Source organism: Condylura cristata, unplaced genomic scaffold (assembly GCF_000260355.1).
Source record: "Condylura cristata isolate star-nosed mole 26May11 unplaced genomic scaffold, ConCri1.0 scaffold00006, whole genome shotgun sequence".
Lineage (NCBI taxonomy): Eukaryota > Metazoa > Chordata > Mammalia > Eulipotyphla > Talpidae > Condylura > Condylura cristata.
This window is the reverse complement of record NW_004567107.1, coordinates 28,075,149-28,097,132: the sequence shown is the minus strand read 5'-3', so window position 1 is coordinate 28,097,132 and position 21,984 is coordinate 28,075,149. Positions and strand designations below refer to the sequence as shown.

The window sequence follows — 21,984 nt, the reverse complement described above, 5'->3', positions numbered from 1 at the left end:
AACCTTGAGGAATAGAGAACCTGGGACCTATTGCTGTCATTTGACGTAAAAAACAAAACAATGTGTAACAGTAAGGCACACATTTCTTAGATGTTGGGTTTTTGAGAGCTTAAGTGTGTTTTGTTTGGCTTAGTGTAATCTCTGGTAGAAGTGAGCATATAGAAAATGCCTCTTTTGTGAGGCCGCTGACTTCACTTGCAGGTTTGAGGTTGGAGAGAAGTTCTGACCCCATCATTGTTGTTTCCAGATATGACAAATGCCTGGTTCATTGCTCTTTGTGTGTGTGTGTGTGGGGGGGTGGGGTGGGGCTGGGGGGGGTGGAGGGATGTCCAACATTTTCTTCCATTTTATCCTACTTTGCCTTGTTATATACTACCTCACCTCAAGTAAGGCAACTTGTAGATAATGCCTCACACAGATCTGTACTCATGCCCCTCCTTACTCTTTTGACTGTGACCTGGTCTTTGAAAAAGGAACAGGTGTCTGACTTTAATATTAACTTTCTGCCTCTGGTTGGTGATGGAGGAAGGAATGCAGAGAAAGCATCATAAGATTGAGTCGCACAAAGGGGATATTTAGAAGGGGCTAGTGAAGCAACTGACAACAGCCATAAAATCAAGGTCCAAAATGTCCAATGTCCAGGGTGTCCAGGATGCCTGGATGTCTGCAAGAGGTCCCAGCAGATAACAGACTGTTGGGGGCTGTGCCTGAAGCTTGGATCCAAAAGGTAAAAGCTAAGGACATGGAGATGAAGCTCATCAGGAAATCTCCTGCCCTCTCAAGTCCTATCTAGGCTCACAAAGAGTGAGCCCCTCCAAAAGAGAAGCTGTCTGTATCTGGGCAGTCTCTCCACCAGCTTGGGGCAGCCATCCTCTGCCCACCTGTGCCCATGCAGGTGCTTCTTTCCACCCGCTCTCTCCCTCCGCAGGGCAGCAGCCTCCTGCTTGCCCATGACTGTACCATGCCGGGACTTCTCTGCACTGAGCCCCCTCAGGGGAGGCCGCTTTCCTAAGGCTGCCTGCCTGCAACCATGCAGCTCTCTCTCTCTGCAAACCTGTCTCTTCCAGAGCAGCTCATCCTGCCCACTTGCGCCTATGCAAGTGTCTTTTCCTCTCCTGTCTCTTTCTAATAAACTTACTCTTTAAATCTAACTGAGTCTGTCTCATGGAGAATCTTGCCACGTGCGGCTGAAAGGGAGCTCTGGTGAAACTTTTCCCAGAGTAAACCCAAGAACTCCGAACTCAAAAAAAAAAAAAACAAACATCAGTTGGCACCATGGATCTAGATAAAATTTTAATTCTAATTTGGATGGCATTGAAACATAAGAGTCTTTGAACATGACTAAATCTACTTTCCCATGTGCACATGATTTGTGCATAAAAGTTTGATTGCCACGTGACCATTTTGTGTTGTAGTCTATTATATCTCACTTCAGTTTTTTTCCTTTGCACATAGCTAACTATTAATTATTTGTTGAATTAAGGAACCGTAGTGATTTTAATTTTGCAGTAACTAATCTAGCAATGTACCAGTATCATTGGTAGTTGGTATAGAAATAGTGTGTGTGCATGTGTGTATGGAAAGATGACAGATTGCTGAAGTTGGCTGATGGGGATTTAAGGACTCATTTTTTCTTTCATGAAGTGGTCAAGTTTTCTTTAATATAAATTTAGCAATAAACACAGCATGAGTTGTGGAAAAACAGGAGGCATGTAACAGAAGGGACTGATCATCAGGGTCCCTAGCAACATGCCAGACAGGTCACATCCCTGTACTCGTCAGGCAACCCTTGTCTCCAACACTATTATGACCTTCAGAATCCTGACTTTTTCTGGTTCCATGAGAAGCTTCTTGATGCTGATGATTCCTGCCACCTGGTGGCAGAAACTGAAACTTACTTGCTGCAGGAGAGGATGGAATCTGTGGATTTTAAAATTAATGGAAAAGGAAGTGTGTGTGTGCGAGGGAAAGAGAGAGAGAGAGAGAGGATAGGATATAGATGGTGATAAGAACACCTCTGTATGTATTTTGCACCGTGTAATGGAGTTTTTACTTTCAGTAGAATATTCCTTGATTTTTAAGCATTTTTAGGGGAATATCACCCATTTGATGGGACACAAATTGGAAAAGCAACTGTAAAAGGTGACTACTTCTACTTCTATTGTTTCTTCCCTTCTATGCAGCAATCCAGACCAGCTGCCTTAGCATTCCAGACTCTTGTAGCGTTAAGTGGAGACTGTCTAAACACCAAGTCACCTGCCATGGCTTGTTAATGTTAATTCACACGTTAGTGTACCGAGGGCAGTGATGTGGATAGAACCCTTGGAAAGGCAGATCCTTGAGCCGGGAGTCCATTGTGCAGGGGTTTGTTTCTCATCTCTTTTGTCTTAGCCTCTCCATACTGCTTGAGTGAGTGGGTATTACAGGGGGTACTGATGGGCAGAGCTTATTACTTCTTCCTTCTGTTCAGTTTCTAACTTCTAGATTCTAGAACATAGGAAGCTACTGAATCTCTACCCCCCCCCGCCCCAGCTATTTTTCCTGTCCTTTTCTATAGCATTTTAGCTGAACACATGGCCACGAAAAAGAAAGACTGAATTCCCACAGTTGTAACTAGATACTGGCCAGTGAAATGCAAATAGAAGGCTTGCCCTGAATGGACAGGGCAGGGATGCTTCTGAAGAGATGGTTGGAGGGTCTTGTTTGCCCCTCCTAGCTTTTCTTCCATCCCACTGTCTGGAGTGTGGATGGTTCCAGCTGGGTCCTGTCCTTGTGCTGCTGATCAGAGTGGTGACCCCAGGGAATTGGGGTACCTCAAAACCTAGACCAGCATTCCAGATCTGGGCTGCCCGCTTGCTAATTTTTATCTGCAGGAAACAAATCTCTCCATTCTTGTTTTCGATTTTTGCCTCTAGCTTGATAATCTATCCAGTAGGTACAGGACACTGCCTTAGATCCTCCACAATGTTGTGTACAGCTCTTCTGCAACTTACAATGGGATTATATCCCTTATATTGTAAGCTGAAACATCCTAAGTTGCAATGCATTGAATACTCATAACCCACCTAACATTAGTGCTTCGGTTAGCCAAAGCATACTCAGAATACATATCAGTCTATAGTTAGGGAAAATCATCTAACAAAAATCTATTTGTGTGGGCTACCTCATATAATTTATAAATACTCACTGAAAGTGACTGTCTGTAGAGTATTAGTTGGCCTTTATGTTTATTTCATTCTTTTGACTCTTGCTCTCTTTGGTGCCAAAGTAGGCTTGAGAGTGGTTGTTGCATGCAGTGTCCACCTGGTGGCGCCACACGACTAAGGCTGTAAGACGTGCACACAGGAGGCAGCAGGTCCCACCACCCAGTATCTGTTCCTGCACCCCGTTGATGCTACTCACAATAGGAGTCATTCTGAGTGTCCTGTCCCTCCAAGTCTCCCTTCCTCTCTCTCAGTTTGCCTGTTATTTTATAGCAACATGTACACTTCAAGCTCAGTATTGATTCTATTGAAATGATTTGTTCACCTCTCCTGAAGGGCAACCCTGGATCCCATTTGCGATTCTGGCAACTTGTAGGTTCCAGAAGCAGGAACGTGATCAAAAGCATTAATGTGCTAAACTATGAGTCCAGTTAAATATTTAGTCCACCCTAAATGTTTACCTCCATGACTGTATGAAAGAAAAATTAAACATATCTGGCAAATTAATCAAAGGAATAGATTTGAGTTAGACGGAAAAACAAAGCATAATCATATTGACAAATGTGCAGTGGCATATAAATAATGCATCTGTTGTGAAAATTGTCTAGGGTGGTCATAGCTAATCAATAAGTCCAGTCCTTAAAAAAAGGAATTTAATCCTTGTCAAAAAGCATTCTGAGATCACTGGCCAAAGGGGACAAATTGAGCAGCAGCGAGTTATAAACATGAATAATGTGCGCAACTTCCTCATGTCAAAAAATGAGAAGGGTTGATGTATAGGTACATGGTAGCGGCGATGAATGAGTACATACTCAGGAAAGCAAGCATAGGGGCGCGCTGGAGACAAAGAGGCTCTCTGGCCTTTCCAAAGTTAAATGATTTATTTACATCGTTGTTAATTTTTACACAGTATTTGGTTTCTCCCTTCAGGGGTAGTCCTTGTCGCCTCCCCCCAAACCCTCCACAGCACCAGTGATCCATCACCATAGTCCCGTGTGCTCTTCCCTCCCCTGTTTTGGTCCCTCTTCCCTCTGCTGGGTGCTGTGCACCTCAGATCTATGGTCAGCCTGCGTGTTTCCTCCAGGCGGTCTTGTGGGCTGGGTCTACTCAGGCTCAGAGTGGAGGTCCCCTGTGTGTTGGCCATCTCTAGCCCCAGGGGCCTGTAAAGACTTCCCGGCAGCTTAGCGTGGGAAACATTGATTTCCGTGCCCTCATTTCTCCGTTGGCCAGGGAGAGTGCCCAAGTGCGCAAGCTCTGATTGTAGAACAGTGTTCCTGGGGTGAACCCAGTTATACTCACACACAGGCTCCTGCCAGTGGTGACCCGCAGGTTCCCCAGAGGGTGCCTGCTCCCCTGGGGGCAGGAGGCGAAGCTAACCTTCAGGCAAGCAAATCACAAAGAGTTCACCTAGGAATTGAAACAGCCCTGGAGTATCCTCCACACAAATAAGGAACAAGGTGGCTGTGAAAAAGAGCTGAAAGTAAAGCAAGCAGCAATTACAGGATACGGGCCCTCTCTGGTGGCACAAAGGGTTAAAGCGCAGCACTGCGATTCCAGCTGAGGCTGCTCAGGTGGGAGTTCGATCCCTGCCATAGAGGTGATCCATGTGGAGCAGCAGACCTCTCCTGTCTCCCCTGCTGCTCTCCTCAGCAATGTATTTTAGTGGATCTGCCTATTCTGCTTCCCCACTCTGTCTCTGGTGAGTGAATCCTCTCTGCGTCCCTGTACCTCTGGCCTTGTATGCATAAATAAATAAAACTTTTGCACAACTTTGCTGATGTTCTGCAACCCAGTAGCACTGTAAATGAAGCAATGACTTCTGATAATGTAGAAATCCAAACTTGTGACTTGAAGGTCAAGGGCATGCTACCTAACACCCTTTATATCAAGGGCTGAACAGTCATACTATTCTTCTCCTGGAAGGTTGTTTTCTAGGATTGGCTCAATTCCATTAGCTCAACATGTTAGTCTCGTAATTCAATACTTGGTTTTAAAATGGATTTTTTTTTTTGGTGGAGATAAAAAAGTACATTTTTAAAGTGTATGATAAAAAACAAAATCTTGGTGCTTGCTGTTCTTTAAAAATCTTGACTCCTCAAGATGACAAGAGGAATAGGTCACATAGATGGCTCTTGGTTTTAAAGCACATGGTTAGGGCTCTCCTTGTTGGAGCATCTGGTTAAAGAATAGCACTAAGAAGCGGTCCACAGACACTACAGCATCAGTTTGGTCCCGGCCAGGGAGCTGAACCACATGGCACAGCAGACCACTCCAGTCCCACCAACTGCTCCCCTCAGCAGTGTACTTCGTTGATTTGCCTATTCTGCTCCCCACTCTGTCTTGGGTGAATCCTCTCATCGCCTCTGCACCTCTGGCTTGTACCCCAGTTCTGTATGAATAAATAAATAAATATTTTTCAAAAATAAAGCATGTGGTTAATTGATTGAGGAAGTTGAATGCCATGAATGTTAATCCATGTGTAATTTTATTCTAAATTTTGCATTTAAAATCCTTAAGATGGAAAAGAAAAAATCCTTAAGATGGACCCTCCCTGGTGGCGCAGCGGGTTAAAAAAAAGCACTAAAAAGCTTAAGCCACTTCGTCATGAGTTCGATCCCCGCCTGCCCCAGAGGTGATCCCACATGGCGAGGCAGACCTCTCCTGACCCGCCTGCTGCTCCCCTCAGCAGTGTACTTCGCCAGTCTGCCTGTTCTGCTCCCCACTGTATCTCTGGTGAAGCCTCTCACCCCCCCACATCTCAGGCTTATACCCTAGTTCTGTATGAATAAATAGATAAATCTTTTAAAAAAATCCTTAAGATTATGTAAACTACGTTGCAATTTTGAGTGATTTTTTGTATAGCATTAACTTTGCTTTAGCACAATTAGTACTATTTTCCCTAAATATGAGTTTTTAAATAGGGATGGTCAAGCAAAAAAATCCCACTGTATTTTCAAAAGCAATATGCAATATGCAATTGGCTTAAAAATATAAATTGCATTGAGGAAGCCAATGATGTAAAAAATGAAAGTGGTGGGACTTGGTGTTTACCATGAAAGTCTTTTAATTTTTCTATATTTTTGAAAATAGTCACAATAAAATGTTAGCATGAATAATGATGGTAACAATATAAAATATTGAGTGAGAATGTTATTCTACAATGATAATGGGAAAAAGAGGAAGTTGAAAAAAGGGGAGTCTATTCCTTTTGGAAAAAATGTGAAGTAAGGAATACTGAAAAAAAAATTACCATTTCAAAACTCCCAAAGTAAAAGCTGATTCAGAAAAGTGGAAAAGTGTCATCAAAGGATACTGAAACTAATGGGGGAAAGGTGCCAGGGACAGGAAATGATGATCTTGAAGCATAGGTCTCAGAGAGCCTATTCGTAGAAAGCGAGAAATGTACTTTTACAATGGTCAGGCTTGCTTATTGTCACTCCAAGTCATAGCCAACAGTGGAGCTAAATTCCTCCAAATGTATTTAAGTGTATTCAGAAAATTTTTTACATGCAGGTCTTCCTGGACCTGGAGCCCACTAGAAGCTATGTAAGTGTAGAATTGTGCACCCCAAGACATAGCTGCCCTTCTCTTGTGGGGTGACTTTCATTCTCACTGCAGTTTTGAAACTTGTGCTGAAAATCTGTGTTTGACAATGTGTCATTAATTCAGTCTGGTTCAGATTTCTTTTTATTGGTTCTTGCCTTTCTGTGACGTAGGTTGATTGTTAAAATAGAGTCAGGAACTCCTTTAAGAATTATTTTGTGTGTTTGAGGACGGAGGAGACCAGAGAACCTTAGTCAACATTTCCTTCCTTTGAATTTCTAACGTTTGTTTTGTTATCTTTTATTTTTTGCCTTGAAACCAATAATTCAATGCTCAGCATTCTTTTTCTTGCCATTAAAAATTGGTCTTTTTTTTTTTCACAAAAACACTGACTCAAAAAGACACCTGCATCCCCATGTTTATTGCTGCTTTATTTACAAAAGGAAAGACATGGAATCAACCCAAATGCTCAAAAGTAGATGACTGGATTAAAAAGATGTGGTACATATCCACAATGGAATATTACTCAGCAATCAAAAAAGATCAACTCATGCCTTTTTGCAGCAGCATGGATGAAGCTGGAAGAGATTATGCTCAGTGAAATAAGCCAGAAAGGAAAAGAAAAATACTGGATGGTTTCACCCATAGCAGGAACATAAAGAACCTGGGAGGAAAAATAATAAAGAACAGCTATATATCAGAGACATTTTACGGGGGTGGAGTGGGGAAATGGGATTAAAAACAGGGGGTGGGAAATGCACTGGACTATGGTGATGACACAGGGTGATTTGGTGATATGAAGCCCATGGGGATTACAACTGAGATGGGAAAAGGCACAAAATGATGTAAAAACAAACTATTATTTAAAAAATTTGATATTTGCCCTAAAAAAAAAAAGTAGTCACTATTTTCTGAATGTGTGTCTCTAAATTCATATTTTGAAATCTGAACCTCTCCCAAAGATAGTGATATTAGGGGTTTTTTGAGAGGTACTTAAGTTACGAAGGTGGAATCCTCTGAATTGGATTGTCCAAGTAGACAATGATGAGGTTCAGTTTATGGTGGCACAGGGGTTCATTGATATTTATAGTTTTGACTCCACAAACAGGGTGCAATTATTGTAGAGAAATTTGCTGTAACGGAGTTGCCTGCTATCTTGGTAATATTTTCCTTTCTCCCGGGAAATGTCCTAGGACCATATCTTTTACAGGATTCTTCACTGGTGTGTAGGGAATAAAGAAAATTTATATTTGCCTTAAAAGACAAAAAACAGGGCCCTCCCTGGTGGCGCAGCGGGTTAAAGCACAGCACTGAGAATCTAAAGCCGCTTCCGCATGAGTTCGATTCCCGCCTGCCCCGGAGGTGACCACATGGCGTGGCAGACCTCTCCTGACCCGCCCACTGCTCCCCTCAGCAGTGTACTTCATCGATCTGCCTGTTCTGCTCCCCACTCTGTCTCTGGTGAAGCCTCTCGCCGTCCCTGAGCCTCTGGCCTGTACCCCAGTTCTGTATGCACAAATAAATAAATCTTTAAAAAAAAAAAAAAAAAGACAAAAAACAAAACAAAACCCAAAAACCAAGTACTTGTCGCTTATAGTATGCCAAGTATATTTTCATGTATTCATTATTTTAAAATTATCTTAATATTATATTGGCATTTATAAATACCAAATATGTTCAGAAACATTTCAATCTGAATCATATTCCCTGTGGTAGGGAGATTTAGAAAAATGGTAAAAGGAAATTATTGATCATCTCTTTTCCCAAGAGCTTGGAAAAACAGCTGAGACCCAACTCAAGGGGCAAACATTCCACTTGCCAATTCATCCTTCTATTTCCTCTCCCTCATAGATGAGTTCAAATGATGAGAAATTTCAGACCTCTGAATTCAATGAAGAGAGCACTGAAGTCTCTGTGGATGCTGATTTAAAAGTGGAGCTAATGATAGGATCCTAGATACTGATATTACTGCATTTAATTTCATAACAGGATTAAATTGGTGAAGCCCAATTTCAAATCATATTAGGTAAATTATTGGTTCTCAATAACTCCCATCAGTAGGTAGAATGTCTGAAATACACACCCAATAATTCGAACTCTAGTCATTGGAATAATTAGAGTTGCAAACAGGCAACTATAGGGGAACGTTCCTCTATAGGGGAAGTGGGAGGAGGAATAACCCCACCACCCCTTTTTTTAAATAGATTTTTGTATCTTAATAGGTTATATGAGAGACCCTTAGTAAAACCACACTTCCTTCTTCAAGTGGCTCCATGTCATTTCCAGTTAAGATCAAGGCCACGCAGAGTGGACCAGCCAGTGCTGGCAGCCTCACAGTCCACCCCTTACTCCCACCTGTCCTTTCTAAATTCTTCCTCCTCTGCTTTTCTCTTCCTTGCTCTGAAGACCACATTCTCTGTAGGGGAATGAGGAAAAGATTTGTGGGTGAGCGGGAAGCTTAACATTTGCTGGCTTCTAGAAATGTATTTTGCTGGATTTGTTAGCATCTTTTCTTCTCTATTTCTTCCTTACTGGATCCACACATGATGTAATGTAACTAGACCCTTGCTCCCCACCTGTTTTGTTTGCATGGGTCTGGCCCTTGATTAAGCAATGTTGTGTTTCAAACTTCCCTGCTATACAAGTTAAACCAGTGTTCTCTAACCGGCTTCCTGAAACTCACAAATGTTTCTGAATCAATGGACTCAGGATCAGAAAATAAGAGTTGTTTAAAAGCTAAAGTTATAAAGTGGTATAACAAAGGAGAGACATGGATTGGGAAGTAGAACGTGTCGGTGGGCAGTTGCGCACAACTTCATAGGTCGCACTGTTTGGTTTGCTCCCACTGGGTGAGCAGATCAGGAAATGAATGCAACTGGATACTCCAGAGGGGAGCAGATATGTGTGTCTTGGTTCCTCCTGTTACATTCTCATAGTGCAAAATGCCTTCTCTCAAGTGAATGGGTTGCTTTCTGATTGTCTTACGAGGAATTCGTTCTATTACTTTATGTGCCTTTCATAATCTAGCTAGCTGGTATATTCTCAAATGTTCAAGTCCATAAAGTATAGACTTTCAGTTTTAAATCTAAATTTACCATTGTTTTTGGACACTTGGAGCTATATTTTGAAATAAAGAGCCGTAAGGTGAATTAGAACAGCCTTGTATTTATGACTCTTCTCCTTATACCCTTTCTGTTTCCCTGATAAAGTCTCTCATATCTCCTTTCAGGATTTTGACTTTTCCACATAATGTAATGTGGAAATAAAAGCTCTTGACATAGTAGTGGGTGAAATATTTCTTGTGTGCCCTACTAAGAATCTTTCAACTAGCACAGAGTAGATACCCAATATATATTAGTTGAATAAATGAAAGAATAAACAAAAGCCTACAAGTGTTTATTTGGAAAGTTTGGGAACTATTTCCCAATACCCAATCTAGGTGAGATCACTTTTTTATGCCAAGAATGGATTTTGACAAAAATTGCATTGTGCTAATTTGTATTACTAACTAATCGTAAGCAAACAATAGTTCTCTCTGTCCAGCTCCTTGCATAATACCTGGCACATTGTCCACATGCAATACATTTTTGTTGATTAACTAAATGTCTTGGTTTATGTCACAGAGTTTTTGTTCTCAGAAGAAAACAAGTCCTGAATTTATAGAATCAGGAAATGAGAAGGAACCTTTGTAAGTCTTTGGGTACTTTCCCCTGCTTATCCATTGACGCTTCCTGGTAATCATCTACTTTGTTGCTGAGCATCTACAAACCCTCCTTAGTCATAGGACTTACAGGATTTTCATGAAAAACTTCTATTTTAAATTTTCTTCCAAAGGACACAAGATATCCCTACCATCCCTCATTCCTTGCTTTCCTCCCTTTGTTTTTTACTTCCTCAGTTTTCCTTCAGAGGAAAAGCAATGAACAACTAGACATGTAGTGGTTATAAGTGGCCTTTGTGCCAAGCATGTTAGGCCATGTGTGTCATGAAATTAGAATACTTCAGAACCAGATCCTGGCTGTAAATTAAAACCATGCTGCACTGTGCAGGATGTTAATTGAAGAGAGAGCTGCAAACTTCTGTGGCATGCTAGAAACTGGGAGTTTATGCTTACAACAACAATAATTCTAAGTACTCTCAATTTGGATTTTTTTTTAAAGATTTATTTATTTATTTACACAGAACTGGGGTACAGGCCAGAGATGCGGAGGGTGAGAAGATTCACCAGGGACAGAGTGGGGAGCAGAACAGGCAGATCGACGAAGAACACTGCTGAGGGGAGCAGCGGGCGGGTCAGGAGAGGTCTGCCACGCCATGTGGTCACCTCCGGGGCAGGCGGGAATCGAACTCATGAGGAAGTGGCTTTAGCTTCTTAGTGCAGTGCTTTAACCCGCTGCGCCACCAGGGAGGGCCTCAATTTGGATTTTTTTTAATATGACAGTAGTTTGGCTGATATCCAGGGGCCCACTTTTCATCAAAATTAATAGTGTGTGGATAAATTTATCAGCAAGCCCCAGCATCATCATTTAATGATAGAGATTATGGAAAGGAAGTTTTATAACTTTAAATCAGTAATGAAAAAATTAAAGCCTGGTAATCAGTCTTGGTTCAGTTCTAACTGAGATAAGAACATAATTTTTTCTAAAACCTTTTCAGTCTACCCTCTGTGGGTTAGGAATATGATTGTGAGCAAATTGAAATGGTGTTCCCATGACTGAGCAGGGGCTTAGAATCATTACTGAATGACATCTACATGGCAAACCATATAGGACCAAAGATCAATAACAAATAAGGTATTACTCTTTGCAATAACCCATAGAGCCTTAAAAAGGAGACTATTGAAATCAGGAGGACATCCCTCTGGGGATACTCACAGTAGACAAAAATAGCATTTAATTTCCTTCTCTTTTTACTTTTCTGTAGCTCATAAATGATTCAATATTGCCTCCAATTTTGGTAAAAGGCAACAATGGTGGCTATACATTTTAGAATCTTAGTCATGCTTTACTCATAAGTTATTGTTCAATGAATTTCATTCCTCTGAAACCAAAAATATGGTCAGTACCATTCATCACTTGATTACACATAATCTCTAATAGATGTCTTTGTTGTTTAAATCTAAGGTTGTTGGTGCCATTACAGAAATAGTGAATTAAGGGCTCCCAACCCCTGTCTTCATAAAAGCCACAATATCATTAGCAAAATGATCAAAACACTGGAAATTGACCGAAGACTTGAAGTAATTCAGAAAGTAAAACAACTGAATTGCAGAACCACTAGCTTTATGGTGTCTTAATCCTCTAGTCCTGCTTGTCTCTCCGTGGACTCATGAATGACTTGGAAAACAAACAAACAAATCCTATGCAAACACAAAAACTAAAGACCTATGGTAGAGGTGAAATGGGACGTATTCTCCCCAAATCCAGTTTCTAAAAAAGAACTACCATCATTTGATCTGCAGCAGATCTTTAGAAAATACTCACAAGGCTTGCTTTTATCCAATCTGATTAAGAGATCACCCAATATTTTTTTATGGGGGCAGTTGTTTAAGATAGGCAACTGTCTGAGTTATGACAACATTGGAGATAAAAATTCTATAAGGAAAAATTTAAAGGAAAATCTGAAAAATGAGATATCCATAATCCTCTGAAAATTTCTGACATTCCTGGGAATCTAGAAGACTGGGCTCATACCCAAGGTTGTGTCATGACTGGGGAATACTGCAGTAAGAGCAGAGTGCCCACCATGGCTGATCTCGAGACTCAGTAGAAGCAGAATATGTAGGTTAACATAGAATTGCAAAAGTGCCTGCCCAAGTACTGAAGGCTAACCCTGTAGCATGCATACAGAAAATCCAGCAAATATTGGAGATTAATTAGTTCCAGAGCCCTGGGAAATTAATGTCATATCATTAGCTAATCATTAAAATAAATAAAGATATTTAGTGGCCACATATGGCAAGAAATACAAGTTATATAGAATTAATTCAGTTAAGTCACTAAACACACAAATAATAATAAAACTACAAACAGAAAAAAAGACCCAGAGAAAGGAAAGAGATGGCTGTTTTTCAGAGTTGCTGTTCCATATGACATTTAAAAAATATATGCAGTTTTCAGCAAAATATCCTAGGAATATGCAGAAGATAAAATCAGTCAAGAGAAACTAACTATCCAAGAGAAAACTTAGATGTTGGAATTGTTAAAAAAAAAAACTTTATTTAAAATATGTTCAAAAAGTCAAAGGAAATCTTATACAAAGAAATAAATGAAAATATGAGAATAATGTCTCATTAAATAAAGAATATTAATAAAGAGATTTTGAGCCTCAGAGACCTGTGGGGCACCGTTAATTATATCAACACATACTTAGTGGTAGTCCCAGAAGGAGAGAAAGGAGCAAAAGAGTACTTTAAGAAATACCATTTGAAAACATGCCAATTCATTAATGAAAAGCATTAATCTACACATCTTAGAGGCTTAATGCATTCAAAATAGAACAAACATAAAGAGAACCACAGCTAAAGACATTATACTCAAACTTTAAAGAGTCATGGACAAAACAAGAATCTTAAAACCAGCAAGAAGGAACTCACAAGGAATCCTCAATAAGATTAACAACTGATTTCTCATCAGAAATTATGGAGGCCAGGAGGCAGTGAGATGACATACATATTCAGCCTATTCAGAGTGATGAAATGAAACCCCTTCTTTAATTAGCAAAAATATTCTCCAAAATCAAGAAAAGACATTGCCATGTAAACAAAAAGTGACTTCAGTGACTACAGTAGTCTTTCAAGCTGAGATGAAAGGACATTTACAATAGCTCAAAGCCACAGGAAGAAATGAAGAGCACCAATAAATATGACTACAAAAGTAAACAGAATGTATTTTTGGTCACAGGTTTTCTTCTATTTCATTTAGAAAACAGTTGCATAAAGCAATAAGTATAGAAATGTGATGATGGGCTTTAATGTACAATGTATTTATGTGGTACTAATAGTATAATGGCAGGAGAAAGGTATGAGACTATACTACTTCTGTATATTCCTGAAATCAAATTGGGATTATTCCTAACTAGATATTTATAAATTATGATGTTAATGTAATCCCTAGGACACCCTCCTAAGAAAACAACTTAAAGAGCATACTAAATAAATGATAAAATACTATGGTGATGGTTCACAGGTATCTTGGTGGTGGTAGTACTATGAGGACAACATCTGAGAGGAGAAATCAAATGTACAAAAAAGATCAATGATGTAAAAATAAATAAAAATGGAAAAAAATTTACAAAATAACTAAACGGCTACACTAGGATGTAAGATGCATTTTTTTTTTTACCATAAAAGAAGAAGGAAATGGAGTAATTAAGGGGGGAAGACATGAGATATTTTTAAAAAATTACAAAATAGCAGATGCAAATCTTAATTTACCTCTAAATGTAACTATTATATCCTTCACTTGCAAGGCAGAGGGGGTGGAATAGATTAAAGTATTAACTATGTATCTGCTATATAGAAGAGATTCCTAAGTAGGCTGAAAGTAAAGAATGGGAATTTTCTCATATCAATAATAATCATAGAGAGTCAGAGTAGTTTTAATATTGGACAAAATAGATTTTAAGACAAAATTGTTACTATAGACAAAGAACATTATATATTGACAAAAGGGTCAATTCATCAAAAGAACTAACTAACATAAAAGATATGCAGAACACTTCCCCAGCAACAGTATAATACACATCCAATACGATTAAAGTGATCTGAATCACATAAGTATCTTTTCAACTGTAATGAATTAGAATTAGATATGAATAGAAGAAAGCTTGGGAAAGCTACAAAATAGGTGAAACAAGAAGAAACACATTCCTAAATAACCCATAAACTAAAAGAGCTCACAGGATAAGTAGAAAATAATTTGATAAAAAATAAAGTTGAATTAAAGGCCATGGTTATGAAGAACAAGCAGCAGCCGATGGGGACGCTGGGGACAGCCTGCACACGAGCTGTTCCACAGCCACAGGGTCCTCATACAGCACCTGTGCCAGCCGCATCATCACCTGAGCCTGCAAGAATCTGGGATGCAGACTGGAGTCTCCAGCGCTTCACAGGTGTCAGACCAGGCGCGGTGCAGGCCCCCCAGCTCCCATCCTTCCTGGGCAGCCCTTTCCTGTCCCAGGACCTTACATGCAGCAAGACTCACTGTGGACATTTTACTTTAGATAAAAGGAAAAAGCACAGGAGGACAAAACTGGAATGAGGCCATAGAGTGCCAGGCCCAAGGTGAGCTCCGGAGATGTGCATAGGGTTCAGCAGAAATGTCCTTTCCCTTCCCAAATCCTTTTTCTGTGTGTGTGGGGCGGGGAGGGGAGGATTGTAGGAAGTTTATTGTGGGAAGTTTATTTTGTTCACTGGTTTAAGGTAGGAAGTAGAGTTACTTTTTTTTTTTTTTTGCTTTATTTTTTAATGTCCCTGGTTTGGGGTAGGGGAGTGAGACAACTGATTATACTACCAAAGGGCCAGTGGGGGTGATGGGATTCCATTCACTCTCTCTTTGGTTTAATTTTTTGATTTTTTTATTTTAAATCTGTGACAGTTTGGTTCTCTCCCTGTCCCCCTAACATTTCCCCCTCAAAAAACCAACCCCCTCCCCAAATTCCAGGATCTTCTTTTTTTCTGGGAAGCTCTTAGAACTCCTAACCACCTATTCTTCACTTTCCCTCCCACCCTGGATTCCCTGTACCATTTATAGTGTTTTGTACTTGACTGTGACCTTCATTTCCTTGTCTCTATCCATTACCCTAAAGATCTGGTGAGGGAGTTGAGAGTTGGGACAGAGTGGGACAAGAATAGGAAGGATGTGACCACTCTGTTACTTAACAAAAAGTTGTTGGAGGGCAGTAATCTTCCTGTTAGAGGCCTAATTTTATACCTATAAATTTATTAGATAGCAAGTCAAACTTGGATGTATCAACTTAAAGTTGTTAAAGATCAAAACCTACATACTCTCTGTGAATGATTTCTAGGGGAAAAATGGTAAAAACATAACATACTACAATGTATGAAGTTAAAGCAGTGCTAAGAAGGAAATTTATGATTGGAATCGTTACATTTTTGAAGGACAATCTTCTTTAAAAGTATAGATCAATAACAGAATCTTCTACTGTAAAAAACTATAAAAGAGCAAATGAAGCTAAAGCTAACAGAAAGAAAATGAAGATTAGAGTAGAGATAAATGAAATACAGACTAGAAAAACAAAATTAATGTAATGAAAAATTGATTCTTTGACATGAACAATTGAAAATCTAGCTAAACTGACAAAAAGAGCAAACACAAATAACTAAAATCAGGAAGGAACGTGAACCATTGTTACCAACCTTACAGAAATAAAAACATGAGAACAATTAATTGCATATACAATATTGTAAACCAATATTACCTCAGGAAAAAATTTAAGAAGGAATTTTAGAACATATATTTATTATATAAAATATGTATCATATAATTTTATAACACTGCATTATATACAATACAGCATATATATTATATACACACATATGTATATGTATAGATCTTTCCTGAGGGCTGATATTATTAAATAATATAGATACATTTATCCACATTATCAGTGATTTCCTTTCCACTGCCTTACCAACTGATTAGTAAGTAGGCTTTCTCTTTAAAGGGAACGATTTTGGGAATGCTTAAATGAGGAAAAAACTAAATCCCTAAATCCTTCCCCTCAGAGATGTCAAGGAAGTGTCTTGGGTTAGTCATCCGTTTTTTTTTTTCTCCTGGAAATAAGAAGGTATAGGTAGGTCATAATGACTTGAGGAAGAATAGTTTTCTAGCTTCGTTCACACAGCAATTGCTGTCATGTGTTGTTCTGTTCTAATATATTTGCAGAAAAAAAGAAAGCATCTAGATAAAAGGGTGACTGCAGTCACCCTTATCTTGAACTTTGTGCAAAACTACTCCAATAGCCTTCGTGTGATTCTTGACCCCATCTGACTAATAAATAAGTTAAGGAGAAACAATTTTCTCCTCTCTGCTTTGCATAATTACTTCCAACCTCCGATTTTTTTGGTACCCAATGTGTCTGGGTTAGAAGTCTATGCCAATGTTACCGCAAGTATAGGACCTAAATGCTTACTTTGGTTTTTTAGTGGCCTTGAAGCCCAAGGGGCTGCAGACATTGCTCTGGTGGCTTCCCATATGGAGGATCATCTCATCAGGGTCAGATCACCTGGGAACAGCACTGAGCTTCTGGTCCCAGACCCAGAGAAAAGAGCTTAGTGTTTCCAGTGATAGGACTCCCTGGGCCCTCTGGCACCCAGCCAGGCCACATTGATCACCCAAGGAGTTTGGTTGATAGGAGATAAGAGCCTGTTTTGCATAAGCCAGCTCCCCTGGGGTGGGCTGGGGGGGGGGTGGTGGGAGTTTATGAGACAGGTGTTAACGACCCTCTGAATGCCCCTTATTCTTTCCCTCTCACCAGTTTTTGCTTTTGTTTTCTAAATGACTGCAAGTAAATAAGGTACCCTGTGTAAGTCAGAAACAAAAGCAAAGGCAAGTTTTTCCCTAAGTGACTGGGTAAATCAGGATTAAAACAAGTTTGGTTAAAAGAGGCTTTTCAGGTTGGTCAACCCAAGACCCAAAAAGGAAAAATAATAAGCTTCCAGAGTGGCCTTAAACATCGTGTTGTAACTTCGTGTGTAACTAACACCTCACTCCTTTAGTGAACACACTTGCCAAGGGGCAAGCAAAGCACCTTAATTCTGTTTCCTTGATCTGTACCGGGGACAAGACTTCTGCTCACCTGGAAGCCAGTGTTGCTGTAGCCCTCGGCGCTGGAGGCCGGCACCTGCTCCAGCTCCATGAACTCTTTGCTGCTGGAATTCTCAGATGTCTCGCCTCGAAGTCCTCTGTGACAATGAACGCAGCAGCCTCTGCTGATACCTGAGTGCCACTTGCACTGGGAAATGCCCAGTGTGGAAACCTAGTAATCTGGCTGGGGTGAAGTGGGAGGGGCAGGACCGGTGGAGCCTGCCCTTCATTATACTTCCCGTTCCCCAGGGTGGCCTTGCCCATTTGCACTCCAGGGAGAATACTCTTTTGGAGCACAGAACAGAAAAGGACCATTTCTCTACAAGCATGAGGGAAATGACCTATTTCCTGTGAGTGGTATTAGGGACCAGGGGGTGGTGGGGGTGATGTCGTCTTTTGGAGTTGGGGGTCCTTGGGTTCACTCTGGGAAAGGTTTCACCAGAGCTCCCTTTCAGCCGCACGTGGCGAGATTCTCCATGAGACAGAGACTCAGTTAGATTTAAAGAGTAAATTTATTAGAAAGAGACAGGAGAGGAAAAGACACTTGCATAGGCGCAAGTGGGCAGGAAGAGCTGCTCTGGAAGAGACAGGTTTGCAGAGAGAGAGAGCTGCATGGTTGCAGGCAGGCGGCCTTAGGAAAGCGGCCTCCCCTGAGGGGGGTCAGTGCAGAGAAGTTAAGGCCTCCCCTGAGGGGGGTCAGTGCAGAGAAGTCCCGGCATGGTACAGTCATGGGCAAGCAGGAGGCTGCTGCCCTGCGGAGGGAGAGAGCGGGTGGAAAGAAGCACCTGCATGGGCACAGGTGGGCAGAGGATGGCTGCCCCAAGCTGGTGGAGACACTGTGCAGATATAGACAGCTTCTCTCTGGGAGGGGCTCACTCCTTGGGAGCCTAGTTTTTTTGACTTTGAATAGAATCTGAAAGGATCAGAGATTCTCTAGTGAGTTCTCCAAGTCCTTATCTTTTACCTTTTGGGTCTGAGCTTCAGACACAGCCCCCAACAGCCTGTTATCTGCTGGGACCTCCCACTGACTTCCAGCTACCCAGGCATCCAGGCTTTGGTACCTGCAGTCCTTGATTTGTGTCCATTGCTGCTCTATCCCCTTCTACCTGTCCCCTTTGTGCTAATCAATCTTGTGATGCCGCCCCATGCATTCCTTCCTCCATTAGGGGTGCAGAGAACATAGGGGCTGAGTCTGTCAGCCCTGTTATGTGTCAGGTCTGAGGTTGTTACTTTGCATTTGGTGGTTATGGTTTATTTTTGTAACAAGTGGAAACTGAGGTGTGGGGAAAGTGGGTTTCCTCAGGCCATTTGACTGGGAAAGGCACAATGAAAAGTGAAATTCGGATCTGGTGGATTACAAAGTCTTTCTACTCCATCTCTCCCTGCAGATAAGGTTGCTTTAAAAAAATTCCAGGGCTCTCCCTGGTGGTGCAACCAGATAAAGCACCACATTATGATGCTCTACCAAGCCACTGCTGCACTAGTTTGATCCCCAGCCAGGGAGCTGGCCCACATGGCACAACAGACCGCTCCTGACCAGCCCGCTGCTCCCCTCAGCAGTGTACTTTTTCAATCTGTCTGTCCTGCTCCCCACTCTGTCTCTGGTGAATCTTCTCACCCAATACACCTCTGGCCTGTACCCCAGTTCTGTAAGCATAAATAAATATATCTTAAAAATAAAATCCAAAGGACCCAAATATGAGTAGATAAATGAAAGATTATCAGCTGCTCACTTAATAAAATTAAGCATGAAGTTATTGGTTGTAAGATTCTTTTAGAATAGCCATTGCTCCTGGTATATTAAAATGAATCATTATCAGTTATTGAAATTGTATCATCTATGTATTATGCACAAGCATAATGCTTATGCTAAAAGAAAACAAAAATAAACTGAATATGGCTTGCAGTGGATAAAAGAATGAAAGAAAATATCAAATAATACTAGTAGTTATATTTGGGTTGCATTTTTATGTGTGGTTATTATTTTGCCTTTGTACTCAGCTGAATTTCTGTAACAATCATAGTTTCCTATTATCATGACATACTCTGTGTGTAGGTATGTATGTATGTATGTGTATGTGTGTATATTGTATGCATAATATATACTATTATATTATTATGGAATATAATGTGTATCATATAATGATGTCATTTTTGGAGTTTGGGGTCCTTGGGTTCACTCTGGGAAAGGTTTCACCAGAGCTCCCCTTTCGGCAGCATGTGATAAGTTCCCCAGGTGCGTTTCCAGGAGACAGAGGCTCAGTTATATTTAAAGAGCAGGTTTATTAGGGAAAAGGACAGAGGAGCACAGGACACTTGCATAGGTGCAAGCAGTCAGGAAGAGCTGCCCCGAAAGGGACATGTTTGCAGAGAGAGAGAGACCTGTGTGGTTCAGGGCAGGCGGCCTTAGGGGAGAGGCCTTCAGCTGAGGGAGGTCAGTGCAGAGAAGCCCCGGCATAGAACAGTCACGGCAGGCAGGAGGCTGCTGCCCTCAGAGGAAGAGAGCCGGTGAAAAGAAGCACCTGCGTAGGCACAGGTGGGCAGAGGCCAGTGTAGAGACTGCCCTGATACAGTCCTTTTTTCATTTGAGGAGCTCACTCCTTTGTGGGGTGGCCTGTTGGCTGCTGATTTTGGATAACTATGTGGAATCTCACAGTGGGCCCTATCCCTGTATCTTTACCCTCAGGTTTGTGCTTCTGATATTCCCTACAGCAGTCTGATACAGCAGTCTGATAGAGGGGTCTCTATGCCTGGGTTAATGGTCATTTTAGTTTCTTCTGCCCCCACCTCCTTGCGTGAGTCAGCTTTTAAACTTGTGATGTCTCCTTCAGGTTTTCTATTCTTTTCCTCCATCGTATAATATTATGTAGTAATATTATATACACATCAGATAATATAATGTAATAATATTTTATATATATATATATATAAAATCACAGACTTGCTGGATGTACTGCCTGTGTTCAAATCCTTGTTCTACCATGTACTGCAGCAAACTATAGCTCAACAGCCAAACCAAGTTGCATTCTGTTTTTATACTGCTGGAGACCTAAGAATAGGTCTTTGAATAGCTGAAAAAAATAAAAAGGATTAATATTTCATCACAACGGCAAACTCTGTGTAACTCAAATTTCAATGCTCACAAGTAAAATTTTGTTGGAATATAAACACACCATTCTTTAGATGTTGGGTAGCACTAGTATCTCTCCACAGAGTTGGGTTGGATAGTAGCACCAGACCTGGAGGCCCAAGTCTAAAATACCCACCACCACACCCTCTATAGAAAATGTGTACTGATCCTGACTTACTAACCATATGAATTTGCGCAAGTTATGGTGCTCATGTAACTTGTCATCAATAAATGTGGGTGTTATCCATTATATCCTATTATTGAGATGACAAAATGTGTAATATATTTTAAAACACCTGGAATAGTGCCTGGCTTGTAGTAAATTTGTTGTTGCAATTATTATCTTAAAATTTGTTTTTAAAGCAGAATGATCTATAAACCATGGTTTATATATTTTTTTAAGTGCATATTTTCTACCTGAAGCCAGGTATGCTAACTGTTGAACAAGTGACTTATTGTGCTTATACAGGAAGGCACAACTGCCTGGCTCGTCTGGGGGCAGATGCACCCAGTCTTCCATCTCCTATCTTTTTTTTTTTTAAAGATTTATTTACTTATTCATACAGAACTGGGGTACAGGCAGAGATGCGGAGGGTGAGAGGATTCACCAGGTACAGAGCGGGGAGCAGAACAGGCAAATCGACGAAGATCGACGAAGTACACTGCTGAGGGGAGCAGCAGGCGGGTCAGGAGAGGTCTGACACGCCATGTGGTCACCTCCGGGGCAGGCGGGAATCGAACTCATGCGGAAGCGGCTTTAGCTTCTTAGTGCAGTGCTTTAACCTCCTGCGCCACCAGGGAGGGCCCATCTCCCATCTTTTACCACCATATTGGTGCAATGGAAGAGGTGATCTCTGGCTTCTCCCTTACTTTTTCTTCCTGAACCCTCATTTCAAATCCTCACAATTTATCAACATCACCAAGCTTTGATTATGTTTTAGCAGTTTTTCATTGATTCTCCCATATGAACAGATTGGGAATTTTTTTTTTTTACATCATTCTTCATTTTGTGCATTTTTCCACATCAGTTGTAAAGATTGGGGAAATTTTATCATTTCTCCATAACTGTTATAGCCATCAAAGTAGTCACTGTGTTACCAAATATAAAATGTCTGATTAGTGTTGCCAAGGGAGAGCAGATAATTTGGGGCAGTCCCATTATAAAATGATTGAAAGAAACCAAATTCTGAAACCAGATATTATAACTTTCATAAATTTAAGCCTCAATCTAACTTTTTCTGTCATTTATAATTGCAGAAATGACTCAAATGTTATTGTA

At 40.7% G+C, this 21,984-nt stretch overlaps 1 protein-coding gene across 1 annotated transcript in view; it reads right to left on the bottom strand.

Annotated features, from left to right (window-relative positions):
* Window positions 1–20,428, bottom strand: part of SLC28A3 (solute carrier family 28 (concentrative nucleoside transporter), member 3) — a 47,526-nt gene extending 27,098 nt beyond the window's left edge. The window contains exons 1-2 of the mRNA XM_004677982.1: window positions 20,286–20,428; window positions 17,568–17,673 (exon numbers count right to left, since the gene is read on the bottom strand). Of these exons, the coding sequence (XP_004678039.1) occupies window positions 17,568–17,673; window positions 20,286–20,428 (249 nt within the window). The remainder of the gene's footprint in view (window positions 1–17,567; window positions 17,674–20,285) is intronic.
* Window positions 20,429–21,984: the final 1,556 nt, after the last annotated feature.